The following is a 23,472-nucleotide window of genomic DNA, read 5'->3' as shown; positions in this document are numbered from 1 at the left end:
CTATTTGCCGCGTATCACACACATCTTGTTATATTGAACCGTTTATGTTCTCTTGGCTCAAAGCAAACAGTTCATCCGAGTGAACCGCATGCCGTATATCGCACACACCTTGATCTGGCTGACTATTTCTTTTGTGTTGCCTAATCATAAACAGTTCATCCGAGTAAACCGTATGCTGTATATCGCACACACCTTCATCTGGCTGCCCGTTTCTTTTGTTCCTCCTCATCGCAAACCGTTAATTGAACTGAACCGTATGCCCTGCATCGCACACGCAATTAAAATCTGAACCGTGTTTGATGCATCCGCCATCGCAAACGTTTTGCACCTTTTTTGACGGTTTTTTACACCACCGTTTGCGATTATTGCATCGCACACAGTTTCGTCGAAGGGCCTCTGATCGTAGTGTCGCGTTAGCAGCATCCTGCAGTAGTGTCAATTTCGTTGGATTGTGTCCATGTTGACATGATTCCTTACGATTCTTGTCATTATGTGAGACCTCATGGAAAAATTTTGAGGACTTGAGTATTTGGGGCATCATAATCCTTTGAATTTCCTATTCCTCTTATTTGGAGATCCTGCAGACTGAATGAGCCCTCACTTTGTTCGTCCGCAAGAAACCAGGAAAGATATTACCCCAGATTCATGTTAAAATGGCCTGCTGGTGCTTTCTCTTTTACATGGTCCTACTTACTTGTTGCTAATACTGCTAGGGGTATCTTAGAACACCTTTAAGCCTAACATGTTTGAAGTTATTGGTTTCTTTGCCAAACAATGATGTTTGATAGTTGTGTTTAAAACTAAGGACAATCTTTGTTTGGAAACTATTTGTGGTTTGTGCATCTGGTTATAATGGGGGGGCTAATTATAATCCTAAGATTGATAGAGGAAATATTGATGATACTGGTAAAAAAGTGGACTCTATGGAAAACAAAAATAACCATGCTTTTATGATCACATACCTAAAAGGGAAATCCAACGGTAGGTTTGTTTTGGAACATTAGAGGTCCAGGTGGACCTGGTAATCACGATTCATATGATGTCTTGTGAGTATTCGTTACGTTCTTAAGGACTAAGGAGAAACAGTGTTGTTAATTAGTAACCATGTGAAACTGAGTAAAGTTCAATTTTTTGATATTATGTTGTGTTTTAAGTATCTAGTGGTGATGTGTGAACACCGACAACATATTCTTTCACCTTTATGGCCTTAGAGAGTAGAGCATTGTGTGATAGGTTTGCTTAGGATGGTTGGCTGGAGTGAAAGATATTATCGTTGAGTTTGTGAATTATTGCATGAGGAGTAATTTGGGACCACTAAAGTTTAATATTACTGTTAGATATTATCTTTATTATTCTCTTGAATTTTTAGGATGCTTGCAGGGAGAGTATAACCATAAGAATGTATTTTGTTCAAGTAGGAATTGTACATAAGTTTAGGGTCCACTACACAACAGTTATCAAAGCACTGAAAGTTAAAATCAATGGTACTAGGTGAAAGCAGCTAGGTGAAAATTCCCGCCATCCTCGAGAATGATTTGATCCATATAAGTAATACAACTAGTTTGTCCTTGGCACAATTAAGGATTTAGCCACTTGCTACACCGTTATACTTTTGCTGCAAATTAAATTCCTGCAATTTCTCTCTTGATCAAACAAACAACCAAACAGTCTTTGCAGCGATTCCGTGCTATTTTCATCAGCCAATTCCTTCCCTTCCTCGTTGGGTTTGCACTCCACTTATCAAAAATATCTGCAATTGACCCCCTATACATTAGGATTATCAACCTATCACATGGGGCCCACAAGGTCTCCTCTGTTGACTCTTGTGCCCATGGATCTGTCCTGACTTGAATCTTCATGAACTTTTTGATTTTTTGTCCCAGAAAGGATTTTTATGTAAATTCCAAAAATAGGCAGAAAAAAACAACTGGTACTGGGCACTGAATTAGTAGGACAGTCCAATAAATCAATATAAATTGTGCCAAAGTGGTGCAATAATGGTGTGAAAGTAGCATGAATGAACATATAAAAAATACTCCCTCTGGTTATTTTTCTCTTCGTGTAACTTCAACCCCGCATACCAAGGACAACTAAGATCTAAAAAATCTTGACAATTTTACCTCATAGTGTGCTTGAACTGCATTTCCTAGCTATAAATTGTAGCAGCTTTTGATTTGCTTTTCTCTCCTTGTCCCCCTCCCAACATTTAAATATGATACATGCACCCCCTGCATGCAAGATTTGCATGGCCCATCCCTACATGCATGCACGCCTTTCCTACGACCAACACAATTAGTGCGGCGGAGGCAGGGGATAGGGCAAACTTGGAAACCAGTGGATAAGAGGGGGAGAGCGCAGACTAATTAGAGAAACCAGGAAAAAGTTAAACACAAAGAGAAAAGGAACGGGGGCGTAGATACATCTGAGGCGTATCAGTCATGTGGATAGAGCCTAAGGTTATGTGCCGCAAAATCATTGACCTACATATACTTATGACTATACCCTTAGCAAGCATCCGCAACTAATGAGAATAATTAAGACAAAGTTTAACCATAGCTCTAAGTTCTTATCTAGCGGAGACATAAGAAGAAATTGTTTGTAGGGTACGAAACCACCTCAAAGTTATCCTTTCTGATCGATCTATAGAGCTATTCATACAAGTGCCACAAATAGCCCAAGAGTTCGTACTAAAATAACACCATATGATACACATCAACCAACTCTAATGTCACCTAGATACTCGAATGTCACCACGAGTATCCATGAGTTTATTATACAATATGCATCAAACAATTTCAGATTCATAATACTTAATCCAATACAAAGAACTTTAAAGAGTGCCCCAAGATTTCTACCAAAGAAACAAGGACGAAAACATGCATCAACCCCTGTGCATAGGTTACCCCAATGTCACCTCGGGAATCCGCAAGTTGAGTGCCAAGACATACATCAAGTGCTCTCAAATCCATAAAAGTATTCAATCCGATAATAATGAAATCTCAAAGGTAAAACTCAATTCATCACAAAAATATAGAGAGGGGAAAGCACCATATGATCCAACTATGATCGTGCCAAATCAAGAACACGAGAGAGAGAGAGAGATCAAACACAGAGCTACTAGTACAAACCCTCAGCCCCGAGGGTGGACTACTCCCTCCTCATCATGGTGGCCGCCGGGATGATGAAGATGGCCTCCGGTGATGATTTCCCCCTTCGGCAGGGTGCCGGAACAGGGTTCATATTGTTTTTTCGTGTCTACAGATGGTCGCGGTGGCGGAACTTTTGATCTAGGGTTATTTCTGGGGATTTCTGTATTTATAGGATTTTTTGGCGTCGATCACATGCTGAGATGGGCCACGAGGGGCCCACTACCCACCAGGGCGTGACAGAGGGGGGTGGCGCGCCCTGGTGCCTAGTGGGCAGTAGGGGGCCCTCCAGTGGTTCTTTGCTTCATTATTCTTCGTTTGTTCCATACAAAATCTCCAAAAAGTTTTGTCCAATTTTGAGAACTTTTATTTCTGCACAAAAAACAACACCGTGGTAGTTCTGCTGAAAACAGCGCCAGTCCGGGTTAGTTCCATTCAAATCATACCAAAACAAAATAAAATTGTTGTAAATATGGCATAAATACTTCATAAATTATAGATACGTTGGAGACGTATAAATTGCAAATTCATATGCCTCTTAACAACGGGCTTTATCCCATGTAATCAAGAATGTGATGGAGCTACTCACAAGACATCATAATGAACACGGGTATTGGGAGATGAATACACATGACAATCTGAACGTATAAATCTTCCCGTAATAAAACATAAAGCATCAACTACTAAGAAGCAATTAAAACTAGAAAGAGATCATGGTAACTGATACGTCCCTAGTGTATCTATAAATTTTGTATGTTTCATGCATATTATCCTTTAATCATGCAACATTTTAAGCTTTTTGAGGTACTAACCTATTAATTCAGTGCCCAACGCAGTTCCTGTTTTTTGTGTTTTTGGAATTTCAGGAAATCACCATACCAAAAGTCCACGAAACAATTACAAGAAATTTGGAGGCAATTTTAATGCTGAAAGAAGACCAGGGGACCAAGGCCCAACACCAGTAGAGGCCCAGGGACCGTAGGCGCCCTGTGGAGGCGTCCTCAACCCTAGGGCGCCTAGAGGAGGGGGTCTGTGGCCCCTGAGCACCTCTCATCGACCCCTGGTGCCCGATGGCTTATATATACCTCTAAAGTCACCCCTAATTTTTGAAGGCTTTTTCACACTGCCACCACTCCCTCTTTCGAGGCGATCTTTGTTTTTAGCCCTAATCAGCCACTCTGCCGGGAGTAGAGAACCTTCATCTTCAATCTCTACATCAATCCTTGCTGCTCCCATGGTGATGCGGGAGTATTCCACCTTCAAGATTGAGATTTTTTGGTAGTAGCTATGTGTCATGTACCTCTCTTTCTTGATCTTATGAATTTCCACCATGATTATGATCTTGGGCATTGATGTTAGTTGAATTGTATGATGTACCTCTCATGATATGTTCATGTTATATTCTTGAGTTTTGGGAGTTAATGAGATTACATGATGCATATCTAGTATAATCCCTGGAGACACCCGATGTGACATTGGAATGACCCATCTGACAAAGATTAGAATGATAGAGATCGTATGTTGTTGTCGTAGCATAATTTTTGGTGCTGCCCGCGGTGACATTGGTGTATCTCAATAGAATAAGGGGCGGTTTGGTTTTAGGCCTAGCAATGCCACACTTTGCCATACAATGTTGCCAAACTTGCCTAAGGTTAGTTCTTCAAAATGAGAGCCATAAGTTGGCAAGCCTAAGGGAATCTTTCCACACTTTTTTGTGTATATCATGTGGGTCCCTAGTGTGGCTTGCCTAAGGTGTGGCTTGAAGCAAACACTCATCTAAGTTGGTCAAACTTTCCTAACCTTAGTTGTGCCAACCTTTGGCAATCTTAGTCACAAACCAAACAACCCCTAAGATTAGAAAGATAACTTTTGAGGTGGTTTGCACTTTGCACACCTACGATATCTCATCCGGAATTGGTCCAATAAAAAAGAACTATGTCAGGTTACATCATGTAATTTAATGAAGTTACCATGTTGAGTGTTGATACTAGTGAACCTACATGCCCTAGGCCTTGTTTCCAATAATTGCAAACCTCATTTCAGTCAAGTTTCCATCTTGTTACCTTCTATTTTTAATTATTCAAAAAATACAAAAACATTTCAGCTTTCCGTATTATCTATCCATCATCAAATCAATCTCTTCGCTGAACTAGTGCACCTATACAACGACAACTAACTAGGTGTTGGGGACACAAGAGACTTATTGTATCTTTTTGCAGGGTTACTTGAGAGGAGAATACAATCATCCTACACCTATCGTAGATTGATAAACCTTATTTCATCCACTTGAAGGAAATTTGTTGATGTCCTACAAACCTCTGCGCTTGGAGGCCCAATAAGGTCTACAAGAATAGAAGTGCGTCAAAGATATTAGTAACCGGTCTATACCAATTGCTCATATTGTGATGTAGGTGGGGATGAGCATTGGTTCCATGGATAGTGATGGTGATGATGGTATGGATGAAGGTGCTCCCAATGATGCGTTGGTGTTGGTGATGACGATGACTTTGCATTCTCCCGATAGGAAGTGACAGATTCGGCATGATCGATCCTCTGAGGAATAAAAGTAGGGTTCAATGCCCCATGGGCTACATAAGATTACCATGAAAATATGATGTTTTTAAGGGGTAGATGACACGCATATGTAGTTGGGAGCCTTGTGGGTTCCACACATCCTGGTGTGACGTCTTGGGCATAGGGCACATTGTGAAGGTGTGTGGGGCCTACATGCTATCCCGAGTCCATCTTGTGACTTCGGAGGTATTTTCCTCCAAAACAACTATTGTATTTTTGCTTTACTTTTCCTTGTTTTGAAAAGGTGTTTTCCCTCGTGAAACCTTCATTTTTGACTCTGTCAATATTTTCGTCCCCCCTCTCGGTACAACCTTCCAATAAGACAAAGAACAATGATAAAGTAGCTCTATGATATTTGAATATCCTTTAAAAGGGTAGTTGGATAAGCATTGTAAACTAGCACTTTATCGTATGCAATTGTGATGCAAATACACATATCAAGTTATCAACACACATAGGGAGAGAGAGAGAGAGAGAGATGATCTCATGATTTTGGGTCCAACTCCCAATTTGGTTTGTCAAACTATCTTAAGAGCTAGTAGGAATAAACCAACAATTTAACATTGTTCACCAACAATGTAATATTGTTCATGAACATAAAAACACTAAAGCATCTAAAGGAAGCCTTAACGACAAACAACTAATGAATCCAATTTTATGTCGTGACCACTCAATGAGCTTCCCCATACCCGCCCTATAAGTCCGGATGGTCCATGCTTCCCCAAACTCGCCCAAACATGCGAAGAAATGCGGTTGTCCGGACATATCCGCCACGTCAGCTCTAATCCACCCGAACCCCCCCCCCCTCTCTCCATCCGATCGTATGCACATGTCCAAACAACTGGGTGATACATTGAGAAACACTATTTTTAAAGAGGACAAATGGGGCTCAATCTTTTGTTGTTCGTGGACATATGATGGGCTAAAATTTGACACGTGCCCTTGAAAATGCCCTATGTATTCCAATCATGCAGATGCTAAATAACACTAAAAGTTTTGCTACCTAAAAATAGCAACATTGCTCCTATAAAGAAGTACCAATGAACTTGTTTTTTGTTGGGTAGCAAGTTCCACGGTAGTCATTTCAATGGAACCTTTTTTAAACCGTCCTAAATTGGCCATAGTCATAGGGATTGTCTTGTCGACGAACCGCTTGAAGAAATAAATAAAGCATATGCACTATATAGGAAGCCTTAAAGAGAAAGAACTTGTATCCAAATTTGTTATCCTTTAATGTATTCTAATCACGTACATGATAAATAATGATTACAATTTCTTATGACAACAAATAATGATTACAGTTAAGTAATCGCTGATTTCAAAGAGAAGTATATGTGAACATGTATTTTTTTCCATGATAACACGTTGCATAGTAGCAACTTCTCCCAAGCAATGCGCGCCAAAACACAACCGCAACCTATCATCTTCCTCCTTCGGAATGCCCACTTGGTCGCCGTCTTATGTTAGCCTTCAAGGACCATCTCCCGCTCTATCCCGTGATGGCAAGCATCCGCTAGCATTGGTATCGATGGTAGAGGCGAAACCATCCTTCATGCTAACATTATCGCTTCTAATAGTCATGACCAAAAATGCTTCATCCTCGACAAGTAAGTCGTAGGTCCAATGTGTCTCCACGGCCTTCATCTCCCTTGGTGACTGAAACATTTCTTGTTGGTGGCGTAAGCCAGAAATTGAAGATGCTCAATTCAAACAACCCAACATTGTCTATAAGAGGAGCCAAATTAAATTACTGAATTCAGAGACACACAGGAATTCCCCTAAAAAGAGGAAACTAACCATCATAAATATATTTTTGACGACACTCCTAAAAACCTCTAGTACAAGAGGAAGCAGACTTTTCTCACTTTACAGATGTTTTTGTATCACATGCCCTAGCATAGCTGGTCCCCTCCTCACAAGGAATGAATGAAGCAGCCTAGGCACTTCTTTTTTTCTCCATTAAAAATAAAATAAAAGTAAATATAAAAAACTGTTATAAATAAATCTCCCCTTCATGTGTTGAGTTGTATCATCATGTCATCTGCCTCCTCATGCAAATGATGCCAAGAAGTGATAAGCAGCAGGCGCGAGGGTGATAGATCAGCGAGAGCCGAACGCCGCTCGAATCTCAGGTGAGACAGCCCAAACCACCCTCGCCTCTCGCTCCCATTCCCTTTCCCTCCGCTTGCTCAGCTCCGTGTTCTTGCGACCCGGCTCCTAGATCTTCCTCCCCTCTTTCCCTCGCAAGAATTTCCACCCGATTTCCGCGCTCTGGTCGCTCTTCTTTCTGCCAAGAATTTCCTCCGATTCTTTTCCAGCGTAATCTTAGTTCTGAGCCGTGTGTGTTGTTTTCTTGGCTGAAGCTTGATTAGCTCCGTGGACTTGCAAAAAGGCGGCGCGTTGAGGAGATTCGGCGGGGCCCTGGTGCCGGGAAGATGAACAAGGACAGGTCCCGGATCTCGGCGGACGGCGGCGGCGGCGACGGCCTGCCGCCGCAGCCGTCGCGCCGCTCTGCGACTCCCCCGCCGGAGTACGACATCAGCCGCATGCCGGACTTCCCCACCAGGAACCCGGGCCACCGGCGCGCGCACTCCGAGATCCTTAGCCTCCCCGACGACCTCGACCTCTGCGCGCCCGGGGGCGGCGACGGGCCCTCGCTGTCGGACGAGAACGACGAGGAGCTCTTCTCCATGTTCCTCGACGTGGACAAGCTCAACTCGTCGTGCGGGCCGTCGTCGGACCAGGCGGAGTCGTCGTCAGCCGCTGCTGCCGGCGGGGGCGAGGCGGCCAGGGCGGGCCACGTGATGAGGCCGAAGCACCAGCACAGCCAGTCCATGGACGAGTCGATGTCGATCAAGGCCGAGGACCTGGTGGGGGCGCCGGGGATGGAGGGGATGTCCACTGTGGAGGCCAAGAAGGCGGTGTCCGCGGCGAAGCTGGCCGAGCTTGCTCTTGTCGACCCCAAGAGGGCAAAAAGGTTCGATTTCTCCTTTAATTGCTGGTATTGTGTAACGTCCATCATCTTCTATAGAGTTCAGGTAGCCTTTTGTGAAATGCCTGCATTTTTGTCTTCAACGGTATTTCACATCAAGTATTTGCTTCATCCACTGGTGAGATTATCAGCTATGGGAGGATTTAGTACACTACTTCACATGAGTGGGTGTGAAATGCTATGCTTGCACGAACTGAGAAGAGATAGGTCTCAGATAGGTTAGACAGTTAGGCGCAAGGAAAGAGATCCATTTGTTGGACAAAAGTGTGATTGGAATCAGATGCCTCATGTTCAGCTCCGTTATGTCTACATTCTTTAGATAGCATTTTTGTTGAAGATGAAGGTCATCTGTTTATGTGGTACACATGAGCATATGCTGATTTGTGATTCGGATGATTTGACAGGATTTGGGCTAATAGACAATCCGCGGCAAGATCGAAGGAAAGGAAAATGCGCTATATTGGTGAACTTGAGCGCAAGGTACAAACCCTGCAGACAGAAGCAACAACATTGTCAGCCCAGTTGTCATTGCTACAGGTATGCATTATCTTTGGAGTTTTTCTTCTTATAAAGTTTTAATCCATTTATGAGATCATTTTGGATGCGGCTAAGGAAATTCCACACATGACTTCATTATCTCAAGTTAGATTGATATATGTGTTAAGCTGCCGCGTAGGGATGTATTCTATCTGAAATCATTGGAGCTTAGGAATTGGTTGAGTAATTTCATCCAAATTCTTCAAAGTAAAAACCTTCCGTTACCCTTTGGTGTAAGGTGGTTTCCTGAAGATGACGTGGAGATCTTCTGTCATATTTACATAGCATTGAATGTTTTCAAGAAAAGCCATTTTAAGGATGGAAGTTCTGGTATATAATTAGCACAAGTGGCATTGAGTACAGCCACATAGTGATGATGCTGCCGGAAGCATCATGTTGTATGTTACAAGATGCAATATCTTGTCTCCCTGTTTTTGAAACTAATAACGAAATTTTGTCGTTTTGCTATGCCATGTGCATTTTGGAACGGAGTGATAATATTGAGGCACCACTTGTTGGTGGGCTAGTTGGCAGGTCTCAAGCTATATCCATTATAAACGCACTAAAAATAGAGATGGTATGGAGCACACTTCAAAGCAATATCATAATAAACATAATATCAATATTCAATAAATACCCAATGCATCTGACCACTTCTCACCTGTGGCCCATGGGCAACGATCTGTGTGATAATTAAACCTTTCTTAAAGTACTTTTGCAATATTTTGCGTTGACTGCTTGTGTTTCTGGTTTCCCAGTCGAGAAGCTTAAGTTGAGTCAACATGCAAGTTTTTTTTTTCATAATCATAAGCCTTTCTGGTAGATAAGAACATTGGATGTCAGAAGATCTTTAGGCATTTCCCGAACTTGGATTGACCGGCTACTAGTCATTGCCAAGTTCTAAAACGTAACATAAATCATCATGGTTGTACTATAGAAGTTTATAGAAAGGAAAAGAAAATGCGGTGTACCAAGGAAAGTAGCAACTATTACATGAACAGGAAGAAATACCATGCATTGTGATCTGAGAAAGAGAGCTAGTGCTGCCCATTCGTGGTGCAGTTTTTGGCTGTTGGTATTACGGGGTTTCATCCATGTATCTTTAGAATGTCCATGCAAGTACTACATGCATTTTCTGTGTGCAGAAAGGTAGACTTTTTTATACTGTATATCATATTCTAAATGGATGATAAAAGCAGTGCAAACCATGTGTGGAATGTGTGCCAACGTACAGTAGTTTGGCTAGTTGATATTTGAATGCATTGAAGTTCCTTCTGGTCAAACCTATAACTGTTAAGGCTACAACATGGTCTTTCTGCCTTCTAGCAACTGGATTTGCCCTCAACTTGCCGTCAGTCAAACTTACTGCATTCACATCCATCAAAACAATGAATATCAACCAAATATATATTTTTGGGATGAAGATACTTGATTTCTATGCCCATGCTCTATTTATTATGTAGTGATAAATCATGTGTTTAATTCAGATAGCTAATGACCATTCTTCTCATTATGTTCCTATGCCAGAGAGATACCAGTGGGCTAACAAGTGAGAATAGTGAATTGAAGATACGTCTGCAGAACATGGAGCAGCAAGTCCACCTACAAGATGGTAATACACATATTTCTAACCCCTAAATTCGCTTGATTCTAGTTTTGAAAACTAGGCGTTATTAGGTGTACAGCATAAGTAATAAGACTTTGCAGGTCATGTCATATAATAGAAGCAGGGTTAGAAGATCTGTCAGTTGTGGGTTAGAAGATAGTCAGTTGTTTGCAATGTGAGGCTTTATTTGATGTACAGCATAAGTAATAAGACTTTGCAGGTCATGTTGATGCATATAATAGAAGCAGGGTTAGAAGATCTGTCAATTGTGGGTTACAAGATAGTCAGTTGTTTGCAATCTGAGTACCTGTATAAAAGGAACTTTACGATGTCAATGATGATTAGAAAAAACTTTATGCATCTAGTCTATACTGTACGCCAACCATATCATGGACATCAAATTTTTTTGTAAGAAAAAAAAGAGTTCCTTTCAGTTTTATCTCTCTGCTTACACCTTTATTCTCATCAATGCCTATTATGCACGTACACAAGAGAATTTCAAAGTATTGCTGTTTTCTTAACTTTCCTTTTTCCTCTGGTGCAGCTCTAAATGACACCCTGAAAACAGAGGTTCAGCGGCTGAAGGTGGCAACAGGCCAGATGGGCAACGGTGGGGGGATGCTGATGAACTACGGCGGCATGTCGCAGGCGCCACACCAGTTCGGAGGCAGCCAGCAGATGTTCCACAGCAACCAGTCCATGCAGTCTCTCCTAGCGACGCACCAGCTGCAACAGCTCCAGCTCCATCAGCAGCCCCAGCAGCAGCAACAGCCGATGCGCCCTCAGCACCACCAGCAGCAGCAGCAGCCACTGCACCCGCTGCAAGCACAGCAGTTCCAGCAGGCGGCGCGCGACCTCAAGATGAAAGGGCCGATGTGGGGCGACGGGAAGTCGCCGGGAGGCGGCGGCATCTGAAACAACTAGGTCCAGAGATGATAATGATGATGATGATGATGATGATGCGCAGGTGTAGTGGCTTTGGTGTTGGCTTTTTTAGTTTCGGTTGAACAGTTGGGACGATCGGTCACAGGTGTTGACAGTGTCGTGGGAGGCGTTTGTTTGTAGTTGTTGAAGGAAGTCACTTTGGGAATTCTAGGTTGAACCTTTTGGTTTTGGTCCGGTAGAAGATGCATTGTTGCGTCCAGTTATGGGCATACCCTATGTTGTTGTTGTTGTTGTTGTTGTTGTTGTTGTTGTTGTTATTGTTAACCTAAACTCAGGCACTGATGGGTTTGCCCGTTGGGCATGTTAGAGGGAAAATGAACAGGCTAATTGCATGACTGTTAGTGCTGGAACCATTTTATTTGTTACCCCGTTGTCCTTACGTTGTCCTTTGGTTCCAGTGAGCATTTTGCAGGTGCTCGGGAACCGGTGATGCTCCTATTTTCTCTACTAATCCATCCATAGTTTTAAGGGATGGTTTTCGTACCCTAACAGGGTGTTTGTTTCGTTGGAATTAGAGACGGGGAATGAGAGTTAAGGGGTGAGGGGATTAAAAGTCGACTGATTGAGCGGAGGGAATAGGAGTTTAAGTGAGAAGGAAAATGGGAGTTGAGGTAACCAATTCCACCGATTTCTTCCCATGGGGTACCCATTCATGGGTGAAGTTTTGAAGTTTCATCCCAGTAATTCCCATGATAGAAAAAACAAGAAAATGAGAGTGAAAATCTATTTCTCATGTCTAGTCCCTTCACAAACTTTTTTGTGCAAACTTCCATTCCCCTGCACAACTGGATGCTGTAAGGTAAAGGCCCTTCCTCCTTCGAAAAGTTGTGGGCGAGGAGCCCCATTACTCAAAGGAGGAAATTCAGATTAGTTTGATGGACAAAAAGCACGTAACTCGCGAGTTTCATGAGCACTTGATAGCTTGGTTCGTTAAACTCATATGTCGCTTCTTAATAGATTGAACCATTCATTAGTTTTGCTGGTTTATACATCGCAATATATATCTTTTATCTTAAATAACAACATTTCATGAGTCCATTTAAGAAATAAACATTTCATGACTACGTTTAAAAAAAACATTTCATGACACCTCAACCCAATTAATCGACTCAACTCAACCCACGGTAGGCAACAGTCGGCGCACGTCGGACGCGTTTGGTTGCTCACATTAGGCCCAACCAGCCTCGCGCGGGAAAAAACAGGTTGTTTGGTTGTCTAGCATGCATCAGATTCTTGGCCCGCACGAACCTTAAAGCACTCCTTAGCGAGGCCCGCTAGTAACGGTTGAATCGACTGTTTTCAGCGAGCCAGACTCGCGCGATGCAGGGGAGGGGACGCGGCGCTGACCTCCTGCGTCCACAAAGATGGCGGGAGCTTGCGAGCGTCTCCAAAAAAGCTGCGGAAGGAATTGGCATCACCGCCCGCCGATTCGGGCGCCCTATATAGCAAGCCTCACTACAGCGCCAAAACTCCCGCCACCATTTGCCCCCTCTCAAGCTTTCCCTTCGGCGTGGATCGACATCGACGACGAGGTAAGTGGCGCTACTACTCCTGCCACCGGTTGACGGCGGCGGCGATTCGACTCCTCCTCTTCTCCGACGTGTTTACCGCCTCCTTCGCGGTTGCTCTCATGGCTTCTGTGAGTTCATTCACCCCCTTCTCTCTACTAGTTATAGCTAGATCTCTGAGCAAGTTGGTAGGGTTATGTCACCCTAATTTTCATGCCACAACACTTAAGCTAATAAATCATGATAAAATGTGGTTTTATTAAAACTTTTGAGTGTTTTGGACTTTGCCTGATTGGATTTTTGTCTGCTGTTTGCAAGTGCTCTAAAAATCAAATAAATCCTCCAACTCTTATACTCCTTCTCCTTGATCCAAAACTTTGCCCAATGATCATGCCATGTGTACAGGACAGAATAGTATTTTCTTGCAAAAATAATTTGGCCAAAAAGTATTTTCTAAATTAAGTTTTCCAAAAACCCCTGAGTTAAGGCTTGAACTACAAGTACTTAATTTAGGGCATGAAAAATATTTCAAAAATTATATTTCACCCCTATAAGATATAGGACTCCCCAAAACCACAAAATTATTATTTTAAAGGTTGTTTTACTATTTTATTTAAAGGCTTTTTCTTAAGGCCAGAAATGGTCTTTAATAGGTTAAACTTATTTTTATGTTTAAAAAATATTTGAGAAAATTGAGGGAATCTCGTTGGACATATATTGTCCATATATAAGAGTTTCAACACATGGTCATGTTCAAATTATTGGTCAAATCCCTCAAAAACCCTTTCTGGACATTTCAAGCTTTTGAAATATTTACAAGGGAAATATTCTCCATTAAATCCCAGAAAATTCTACCATTTTACCAATGCCATATTTGATGATCTTGCCAAGTCTTATGTCTTGGAGAACAAGATAACCCCACCAAAACCCTTCAAAACCATTTCTGTCCTTTTTCAAGTTTGAACAACTTTGCACTACCAAACATGTCCAAATGATCTCAAAATTTGTACACATTCTCATATGGCCTAATCATTCTCCTAGGACAAGTGGCACAAGTTGGAGAATAGGATAACTTGATCAAAGTGCCTCAAAACCCTTTCTGTCCAGAACCAAATTTGAACAACTCTACACTGTCAACTCTCTCCTTTTGACCCCAGTTTTGCTGGGCATGCTATAATCCCCAAATGATGACACTAAACCAAGTAGTGCATCAAGGAGAATATATTTGCATGACAAAACCTTGGGAAACCCATTTCTGTTGATTTCTAGGGTTTACAAAAGTTGCATTGGCCACTTTCTCCATTTGACCTCAAAATTGGTGGCCACTACTAATTTATAATGCCACTCACTCCTGTTAAGTCTCAAATCAAGTTGAGCAACCTAGCTAGCTCAAACCACCATTGAACACCTTCTGACAGAATTTAAAATTCCAAGTTTCAGCCCCTTTCACTAATCTCCTTGAGCCACAATTTTTACCACAGCATGCCCTAGTACCCCTCTACCACTGGAAAGAGTTGCATGGCCTCAGCTCAATCATTTGGGGGTGAGAACCTCATTTTCCCTCTCTGGACATCATCATTTCCACTCTCTCTCAACCCCCTCTCTCCTCTAGTGGCTCCCCAGGGCATCAAATGCCATTTCCACTTTGTTTACTCCCTCCTAGAGCTCCCAGACGCAAGTGGCCACGCCCATGACGCAAAAGTCGCGCGGATGACGGCCAAAGTCACGCTCTGGAGCGCCTGGCAGGGCGTTCGACCGTTGACGCCACAACTCCCAACCACCTCGAGCCTCCCCCTCGCGCCAGTCGAGGTACCTCGACGTCCGGAACACGCCACCGCGCTGGCCCCCTCCTTCCCCTCTCTGTCCTGCCCGTGTCGCGCGTGCCCAGAGCCGCCCGAGCCCGCCAATGCATGTGCGAGCTCGTGGCTCCACCTGGAGCTCACCCCACTCCCTCTCTCTCTCTCTCTCTCTCTTCCTGGCGCCATACTCCACCCCCACGAGCATCGCAGACAACCCCTCGCCCTCTCTTCTGGCCGCCCGAGCCGTTATCGCGGCCACCCGTGCGCCGCGTCCATGGTGAGCCACAGGTCGGCTACTTAAGGCCGTCCCAGGCCCTCCTCTCTGCTCCATTTGCTCCCTCTCTCTCCTATACACCACCCAGACCGAACCACTCCTCCTCATGTGCCCTCATCCATCTCCACGGCCGGAAACCTTGCAGTCGGCCCGCGCTCAAATTCGAGCCCTATGGCCTCTTCCTTTCCATCTTGACCACACCGGAGCATCATCAACCTCCCCACGGCCATCTCCTGAGCTCCATTTCCTCCTCTCCGCGGCTGCAGTGCCGTGCCCCAACCTCACCGTCACCGCCGTCCGCCGCGGGCGATGCACTGCTCGTGTCCGACCGCCCCAACCCCCATGGAGTACCTCTCTGGATGCGCCTCTCTCTCCCGAGAACGCCGGTGGGAGGAGCATCGTTGGAGACGCCCTGTAGCGCCGGCAGTGTTGGGGAACATGGCATGCAATTTCAAAAAAAATCCTATGGTCACGCAAGATCTATCTAGGAGATGCATAGCAACGAGAGGGGGAGAGTGTGTCCACGTACCCTCGTAGACCGAAAGCAGAAGCGTTAGTTTAACGTGGTTGATGTAGTCGAACATCTTCTCGATTCAACCGATCAAGTACCGAACGTACGACACCTCCGAGTTCTGCACACGTTCAGCTCGATGACGTCCCTCGAACTCTTGATCCAGCAAAGTGTCAAGGGAGAGTTTCGACAGCACGACGGCATGGTGACGGTGATGGTAAAGTGATTCGCACAGGGCTTCGCCTAAGCACTACGACAATATGACCGGGGGAGTAAACGATGGAGGGGGGCACCGCACACGGCTAAGAACAATTGATGTGCCTTAGAGGTGCCCCCCCGCCCCCATATATAAAGGAGGGAGAGGGAAGGAGGCCGGCCTAGGGGTGTGCCAAGTGGGAGGAGTCCCACTTGGGCTCCTAGTCCAATTCGCCCCCCTCCTTTTATCGGAGGGGGAAAGGGGGAAGGAGAGGGAGAAGGAGAAGGAAAGAGGGGCCGCGCCCCCTCCCCTAGTCCAATTCGGACTCCTCCCTTGGGGGGCGCCACCCTTGTGGGATGCCTTGCCTCCCTCCTATGGCCCATAGGGCCCATATCTGTCCCCGGGGGGTTCCGGTAACCCCCCCCCCCCCCGGTACAGCGATACGTACCCGATACATTCTGAAACACTTCCGGTGTCTGAAAACTATCATCCAATATATCAATCTTTACCTCTCGACCATTTCGAGACACCTCGTCATGTCCGTGATCTCATCCGGGACTCTGAAAAATCTTCGGGCACCAAAACACATAACTCATAATACAAATCGTCATCGAACGTTAAGCATGCGGACCCTACGGGTTTGAGAAGTATGTAGACATGACCGAGACACCTCTCCGGTCAATAACCAACAGCGGAACCTGGATGCTCATATTGGTTCCCACATATTCTACGGAGATCTTTACCGGTCAAACCGTAATGACAACATACGTCATTCCCTTTGTCATCGGTTTGTTACTTGCCCGAGATTCGATCGTCGGTATCTTCATACCTAGTTCAATCTCGTTACCGACAAGTCTCTTTACTCGTTCCGTAATACATCATCCCGCAACTAACTCATTAGTCACATTGCTTGCAAGGCTTATCATGATGTGTATTACCGAGAGGGCCCAGAGATACCTCTCTGATACTCGGAGTGACAAATCCTAATCTCGATCTATGCCAACCCAACAAACACCTTCGGAGATACCTGTAGAGCATCTTTATAATCACCCAGTTATGTTGTGATGTTTGATAGCACACAAGGTATTCCTCCGGTATTCGGGAGTTGCATAATCTCATAGTCAAAGGAATATGTATAAGTCATGAAGAAAGCAATAGCAGTAAAACTTAACGATCATTATGCTAAGCTAACGAATGGGTCTTGTCCATCACATCATTCTCCTAATGATGTGATCCCGTTCATCAAATGACAACACATGTCTATGGTTAGGAAACTTAACCATCTTTGATTAACGAGCTAGTCTAGTAGAGGCTTGCTAGGGACACTGTGTTTTGTCTATGTATCCACACATGTATCAAGTTTCCAGTTAATACAGTTCTAGCATGAATAATAAACATTTATTATGATGTAAGGAAATATAAATAACAACTTTATTATTGCCTCTAGGGCATATTTCCTTCAGTCTCCCACTTGCACTAGAGTCAATAATCTAGATTACATTGTAATGATTCTAACACCCATGGAGTCTCGGTGTTGATCCTGTTTTGCTCGTGGAAGAGGCTTAGTCAACGGGTCTGCCACATTCAGATCCGTATGTATTTTGCAAATCTCTATGTCTCCCTCCTTGACTTGATCGCGGATGGAGTTGAAGCGTCTCTTGATGTGTTTGGTTCTTTTGTGAAATCTGGATTCCTTCGCTAAGGCAATTGCTCCAGTATTGTCACAAAAGATTTTCATTGGACCCGATGCACTAGTTATTACACCTAGATCGGATATGAACTCCTTCATCCAGACTCCTTCATTTGCTGCTTCCGAAGCAGCTATGTACACCGCTTCACACGTAGATCCTGCCACGACGCTTTTCTTGGAACTGCACCAACTGACAGCTCCACCATTCAATATAAATACGTATCTGGTTTGCGACTTAGAGTCATCTGGATCAGTGTCAAAGCTAGCATCGACGTAACCATTTACGACGAGCTCTTGGTCACCCCCATATACGAGAAACATATCCTTAGTCCTTTTCAGGTACTTCAGGATGTTCTTGACCGCTGTCCAGTGATCCACTCCTGGATTACTTTGGTACCTTCATGCTAAACTTATAGCAAGGCACACATCAGGTCTGGTACACAGCATTGCATGCATGATAGAACCTATGGCTGAGGCATAGGGAATGGCTTTCATTTTCTCTCTATCTTCTGCAGTGGTCGGGCATTGAGTCTGACTCAACTTCACACCTTGTAACACAGGCAAGAACCCTTTCTTTGACTGATCCATTTTGAACTTCTTCAAAACTTTATCAAGGTATGTGCTTTGTGAAAGTCCACTTAAGCGTCTTGATCTATCTCTATAGATCTTGATGCCCAATATATAAGCAGCTTCACCGAGGTCTTTCATTGAAAAATTCTTATTCAAGTATCCTTTTATGCTATCAAGGAATTCTATATCATTTCCAATCAACAATATGTCATCCACATATAAGATTAGAAATGCTACAGAGCTCCCACTCACTTTCTTGTAAATACAGGCTTCTCCGAAAGTCTGTATAAACCATATGCTTTGATCACACATCAAAGCGTATATTCCAACTCCGAGATGCTTGCACCAGTCCATAAATGGATCACTGGAGCTTGCACACTTTGTTAGCACCTTTAGGATCGACACAATCTTCTAGTTGCATCATATACAACTCTTCTTTAAGAAGTCCATTAAGGAATGCAGTTTTGACGTCCATTTGCCAGATTTCATAATCATAAAATGTGGAATTGCTAACATGATTCGGACAAACTTAAGCATCGCTATGGTTGAGAAGGTCTCATCGTAGTCAACTCCTTGAACTTGTCGAAAACCTTTCGCAACAAGTCGAGCTTTGTAGATAGTAACATTACTATCAGCGTCAGTCTTCTTCTTGAAGAACCGTTTATTCTCTATGGCTTGCCGATCATCGGGCAAGTCAACCAAAGTACATACTTTGTTCTCATACATGGATCCCATCTCAGATTTCATGGCCTCAAGCCATTTCACGGAATCTGGGCTCATCATTGTTTCCTCATAGTTCGTAGGTTCGTCATGGTCTAGTAACATGACTTCCAAAACAGGATTACCGTACCACTCTGGTGCGAAACGTACTTTGGTTGACCTACGAGGTTCAGTAGTAACTTGATCTGAAGTTTCATGATCATCATCATTAACTTCCTCACTAGTTGGTGTAGGCATCACGGGAACGATTTTCTATGATGAGCTACTTTCCAATTCGAGAGAAGGTACAATTACCTCATCAAGTTATACTTTCCTCCCACTCACTTCTTTTGACAGAAACTCCTTCTCTAGAAAGTATCCATTCTTAGCAACAAAGATTTTGCCTTCGGATCTTTTATAGAAGGTGTACCCAACAGTTTCTTTTGGGTATCCTATGAAGGTGCACTTATCCTATTTGGGTTCGAGTTTATCAGGCTGAAGCTTTTTCACATAAGCATCGCAACCCCAAACTTTAAGAAACGACAGCTTAGGTTTCTTGCCAAACCACAGTTCATACGGTGTCATCTCAATGGATTTAGATGGTGCCCTATTTAACGTGAATGCAGCTGTCTCTAATGCATAACCCCAAAACGATAGTGGTAAATCGGTAAGAGACATCATAGATTGCACCATGTCTAATCAAGTACGGTTACGACGTTCAAACACACCATTACGTTGTGGTGTTCCAGGTGGCGTGAGTTGTGAAAATATTCAACATTGTTTTAAATGAAGGCTAAACTCGTAACTCAAGTATTCGCCTCCGCGATCAGATCATAGAAACTTTATTTTCTTGTTACGATGATTTTCCACTTCACTCCGAAATTCTTTGAACTTTTCAAATATTTTAGACTTGTGTTTCATTTAGTAGATATACCCATATTTGCTCAAATTATCTGTGAAAGTTAGAAAATAATGATACCTGCCGCTAGCTTCAATACTTATCGGACCGCATACATCGGTATGTATTATTTCCAATAAGTCAGTGGCTCGCTTCATTGTTCCGGAGAACAGAGTTTTAGTCATCTTGCCCATGAGGCATGGTTGGCAAGCATCAAATGATTCATAATCAAGTGATTCCAAAAGTCCATACGCATGGAGTTTCTTCATGCGCTTTACACCAATATGACCTAAACGGCGGTGCCACAAATATGTTGCACTATCATTATCAACTTTGCATCTTTTGGCTTCAATATTATGAATATGTGTATCACCACGATCGAGATTCAACAAAAATAGACCACTCTTCAAGGGTGCATGACCATAAAAGATATTACTCATATAAATAGAACAACCATTATTCTCTGATTTAAATGAATAACCGTCTCGCATCAAACAAGATCCAGATATAATGTCCATGCTCAACGCTGGCACCAAATAACAATTATTCAGGTCTAAAAATAATCCCGAAGGTAGATGTAGAGGTAGCGTGCCGACGGCGATCACATCGACCTTGGAACCATTTCTGATGCGCATCATCACCTTGTCCTTAGTCAATCTTCGTTTAATCCGCAGCCCCTGTTTCGAGTTGCAAATATGTGCAACAGAACCAGTATCAAATACCCAGGCGCTACTACGAGCATTAGTAAGGTACACATCAATAACATGAATATCAAATATACCTTTTTTCACTTTGCCATCCTTCTTATCCGCCAAATACTTGGGGCAGTTCCGCTTCCAGTGTCCAGTCCCTTTGCAGTAGAAGCACTCAGTTTTAGGCCTGGGTCCAGACTTGGGCTTCTTCCCGGGAGTGACAACTTGCTTGTCATTCTTCTTGAAGTTCCCCTTCTTTCCCTTGCCCTTTTTCTTGAAACTAGTGGTCTTGTTAAGCATCAACACTTGATGCTCTTTCTTGATTTCTACCTCCACAGCTTTGAGCATAGCGAAGAGCTCGGGAATTGTCTTATCCATCCCTTGCATATTATAGTTCATCATGAAGCCTTTGTAGCTTGGTGGCAGTGATTGAAGAACTATGTCAATAACACTATTATCTGGAAGATTAACTCCCAGATGAGTCAAGTGGTTATGGTACCCAGACATTCTGAGTATGTGTTCACTGACAGAACCGTTCTCCTCCATTTTGCAGCTACAGAACTTGTTGGAGACTTCATATCTGTCAACTCGGGAATTTGCTTGAAATATTAACTTCAACTCCTGGAACATCTCATATGGTCCATGACGTTTAAAACGTCTTTGAAGTCCCGATTCTAAGCCGTAAAGCATGGCACACTGAACTAGAGAGTAGTCATCAGACCGCGTCTGCCAGACGTTCAAAGCGTCTACATTAGCGAGAGGGGGCTTTTCACCTAGCGGTGCATCAAGGACAAAATTCTTCTGTGCAGTAATAAGGATAATCCTCAAGTTACGGACCCAGTCCGTGTAGTTGCTACCATCATCTTTCAACTTAGCTTTCTCTAGGAACGCATTAAAATTCAAATGAACGGTAGCACGGGCCATTGATCTACAACATAGATATGCAAAAACTATCAGGACTAAGTTCATGATCAATTAAGTTCAATTAATCATATTACTTAAGAACTCCCACTTAGATAGACATCCCTCGAGTCATCTAAATGATCACGTGATCCATATCAACCAAACCATGTCTGATCATCACGTGAGATGGAGTAGTTTTCAATGGTGAACATCTCTATGTTGCTCATATCTACTATATGATTCACGTTCCGCCTTTCGGTCTCAGTGTTCCGAGGCCATGTCTGTACATGCTAGGCTCGTCAAGTTTAACCCGAGTATACCGCATGTGCAAAACTGTCTTACACCCGTTGTATGTGAACATAGAGCTTATCACACCCGATCATCACGTGGTGTCTCGGCACGACGAACTGTCGCAACAATGCATACTCAAGGAGAACACTTATACCTTGAAATTTTAGTGAGGGGTCATCTTATAATGCTACCGTCGTACTAAGCAAAATAAGATGCATAAAAGATAAACATCACATGCAATCAAAATATGTGACATGATATGGCCATCATCATCTTGTGCCTTTGATCTCCATCTCCGAAGCAGCGTTATGATCTCCATCGTCACCGGCTTGACACCTTGATCTCCATTGTAGCGTCGTTGTCGTCTCGCCAACTATTGCTTCTACAACTATCGCTAACGCATAGTGATAAAGTAAAGCAATTACATGACGATTGCATTTCATACAATAAAGCGACAACCATAAGGCTCCTGCCAGTTGCCGATAACTTTTACAAAACATGATCATCTCATACAATAACGTATATCACATCATGTCTTGACCATATCACATCAGAACATGCCCTGCAAAAACAAGTTAGACGTCCTCTACTTTGTTGTTGCAAGTTTTACGGGGCTACTACGGGCTTCTAGTAAGAACCGTTCTTACCTACGCATCAAAACCACAACGATGTTTCGTCAAGTTTGCTGTTTTAACCTTCAACAAGGACCGGCCGTTGTCAAATTCGATTCAACTGAAGTTGGAGAAACAAACACCCGCCAGCCACCTTTATGCAAAACAAGTTGCATGTCTGTTGGTGGAACCGGTCTCATGAACGTGGTCATGTAAGATTGGTCCAGGCCGATTCATCCAACAATTCCGCCGAATCAAAATAAGACGTTAGTGGTAAGCAGTATGACTATCAACACCGACAACTCTTTGTGTTCTACTCGTGCATATCATCTACGCATAAACCTGGCTCAGATGCCACTGTTGGGGAACGTAGCATGCAATTTCAAAAAAAATCCTACGATCACGCAAGATCTATCTAGGAGATGCATAGAAACAAGAGGGGGAGAGCGTGTCCACGTACCCTCGTAGACTGAAAGCGGAAGCGTTAGTTTAACACGGTTGATGTAGTCGAATGTCTTCTCGATTCAACCGATCAAGTACCGAACGTACGGCACCTCCGAGTTCTGCACACGTTTAGCTCGATGTTGTCCCTCGAACTCTTGATCTAGCAAAGTGTTGAGGGAGAGTTTCGTCAGCACGATGGCATGGTGACGGTGATGGTGAAGTGACCCGCGCAGGGCTTCACCTAAGCACTACGACAATATGACCGAAGGAGTAAACGGTGGAGGTGGGCACCGCACACGGCTAAGAACAATTGATGTTCCTTAGAGGTGCCCCCCTGCCCTGCCCCTGTATATAAAGGAGGGAGAGGGGAGGAGGCCGGCCTAGGGGCGCACCAAATGGGAGGAGTCGCACTTGGGCTCCTAGTCCAATTCGCCCTCCCTTTCTTATCGGAGGGGGAAGGAGAGGAGAAGGAGAAGGAAAGGGGGTGAGGGAGTCCTGGATTAAGGGGTCCTCAGGCGTCCGGCCTGTTGGATATGGGCCGGACTGATGGGTTGTGAAGATACAAGACCGAAGAATCTCACCCGTC

General features: G+C 43.7%; 1 protein-coding gene across 2 annotated transcripts; it reads left to right on the top strand.

Annotated features, from left to right (window-relative positions):
• Positions 1–7,733: 7,733 nt before the first annotated feature.
• On the top strand, positions 7,734–12,165 carry LOC109731671 (transcription factor RF2a). 2 transcript variants are annotated; one of them, XM_020290845.4, is made up of 5 exons: positions 7,734–7,852; positions 8,084–8,697; positions 9,117–9,249; positions 10,777–10,861; positions 11,400–12,165. In XM_020290845.4, exons 2-5 carry the CDS (start codon positions 8,156–8,158, stop codon positions 11,768–11,770), a joined length of 1,131 nt encoding a protein of 376 aa, XP_020146434.1. In that variant the 5' UTR covers positions 7,734–7,852; positions 8,084–8,155; the 3' UTR covers positions 11,771–12,165. The 2 variants fall into 2 exon arrangements, with proteins under 2 accessions (XP_020146434.1, XP_020146433.1); XM_020290844.4 differs by having other exon boundaries at positions 7,823–7,994.
• The last annotated feature ends 11,307 nt before the right edge of the window (positions 12,166–23,472 follow it).

This window comes from Aegilops tauschii, chromosome 5, assembly GCF_002575655.3.
Source record: "Aegilops tauschii subsp. strangulata cultivar AL8/78 chromosome 5, Aet v6.0, whole genome shotgun sequence".
In the NCBI taxonomy this organism is placed as follows: Eukaryota; Viridiplantae; Streptophyta; class Magnoliopsida; order Poales; family Poaceae; genus Aegilops; species Aegilops tauschii.
The sequence above is the reverse complement of the archived record's forward strand: the minus strand, read 5'-3'. Positions and strand labels throughout refer to the sequence as shown.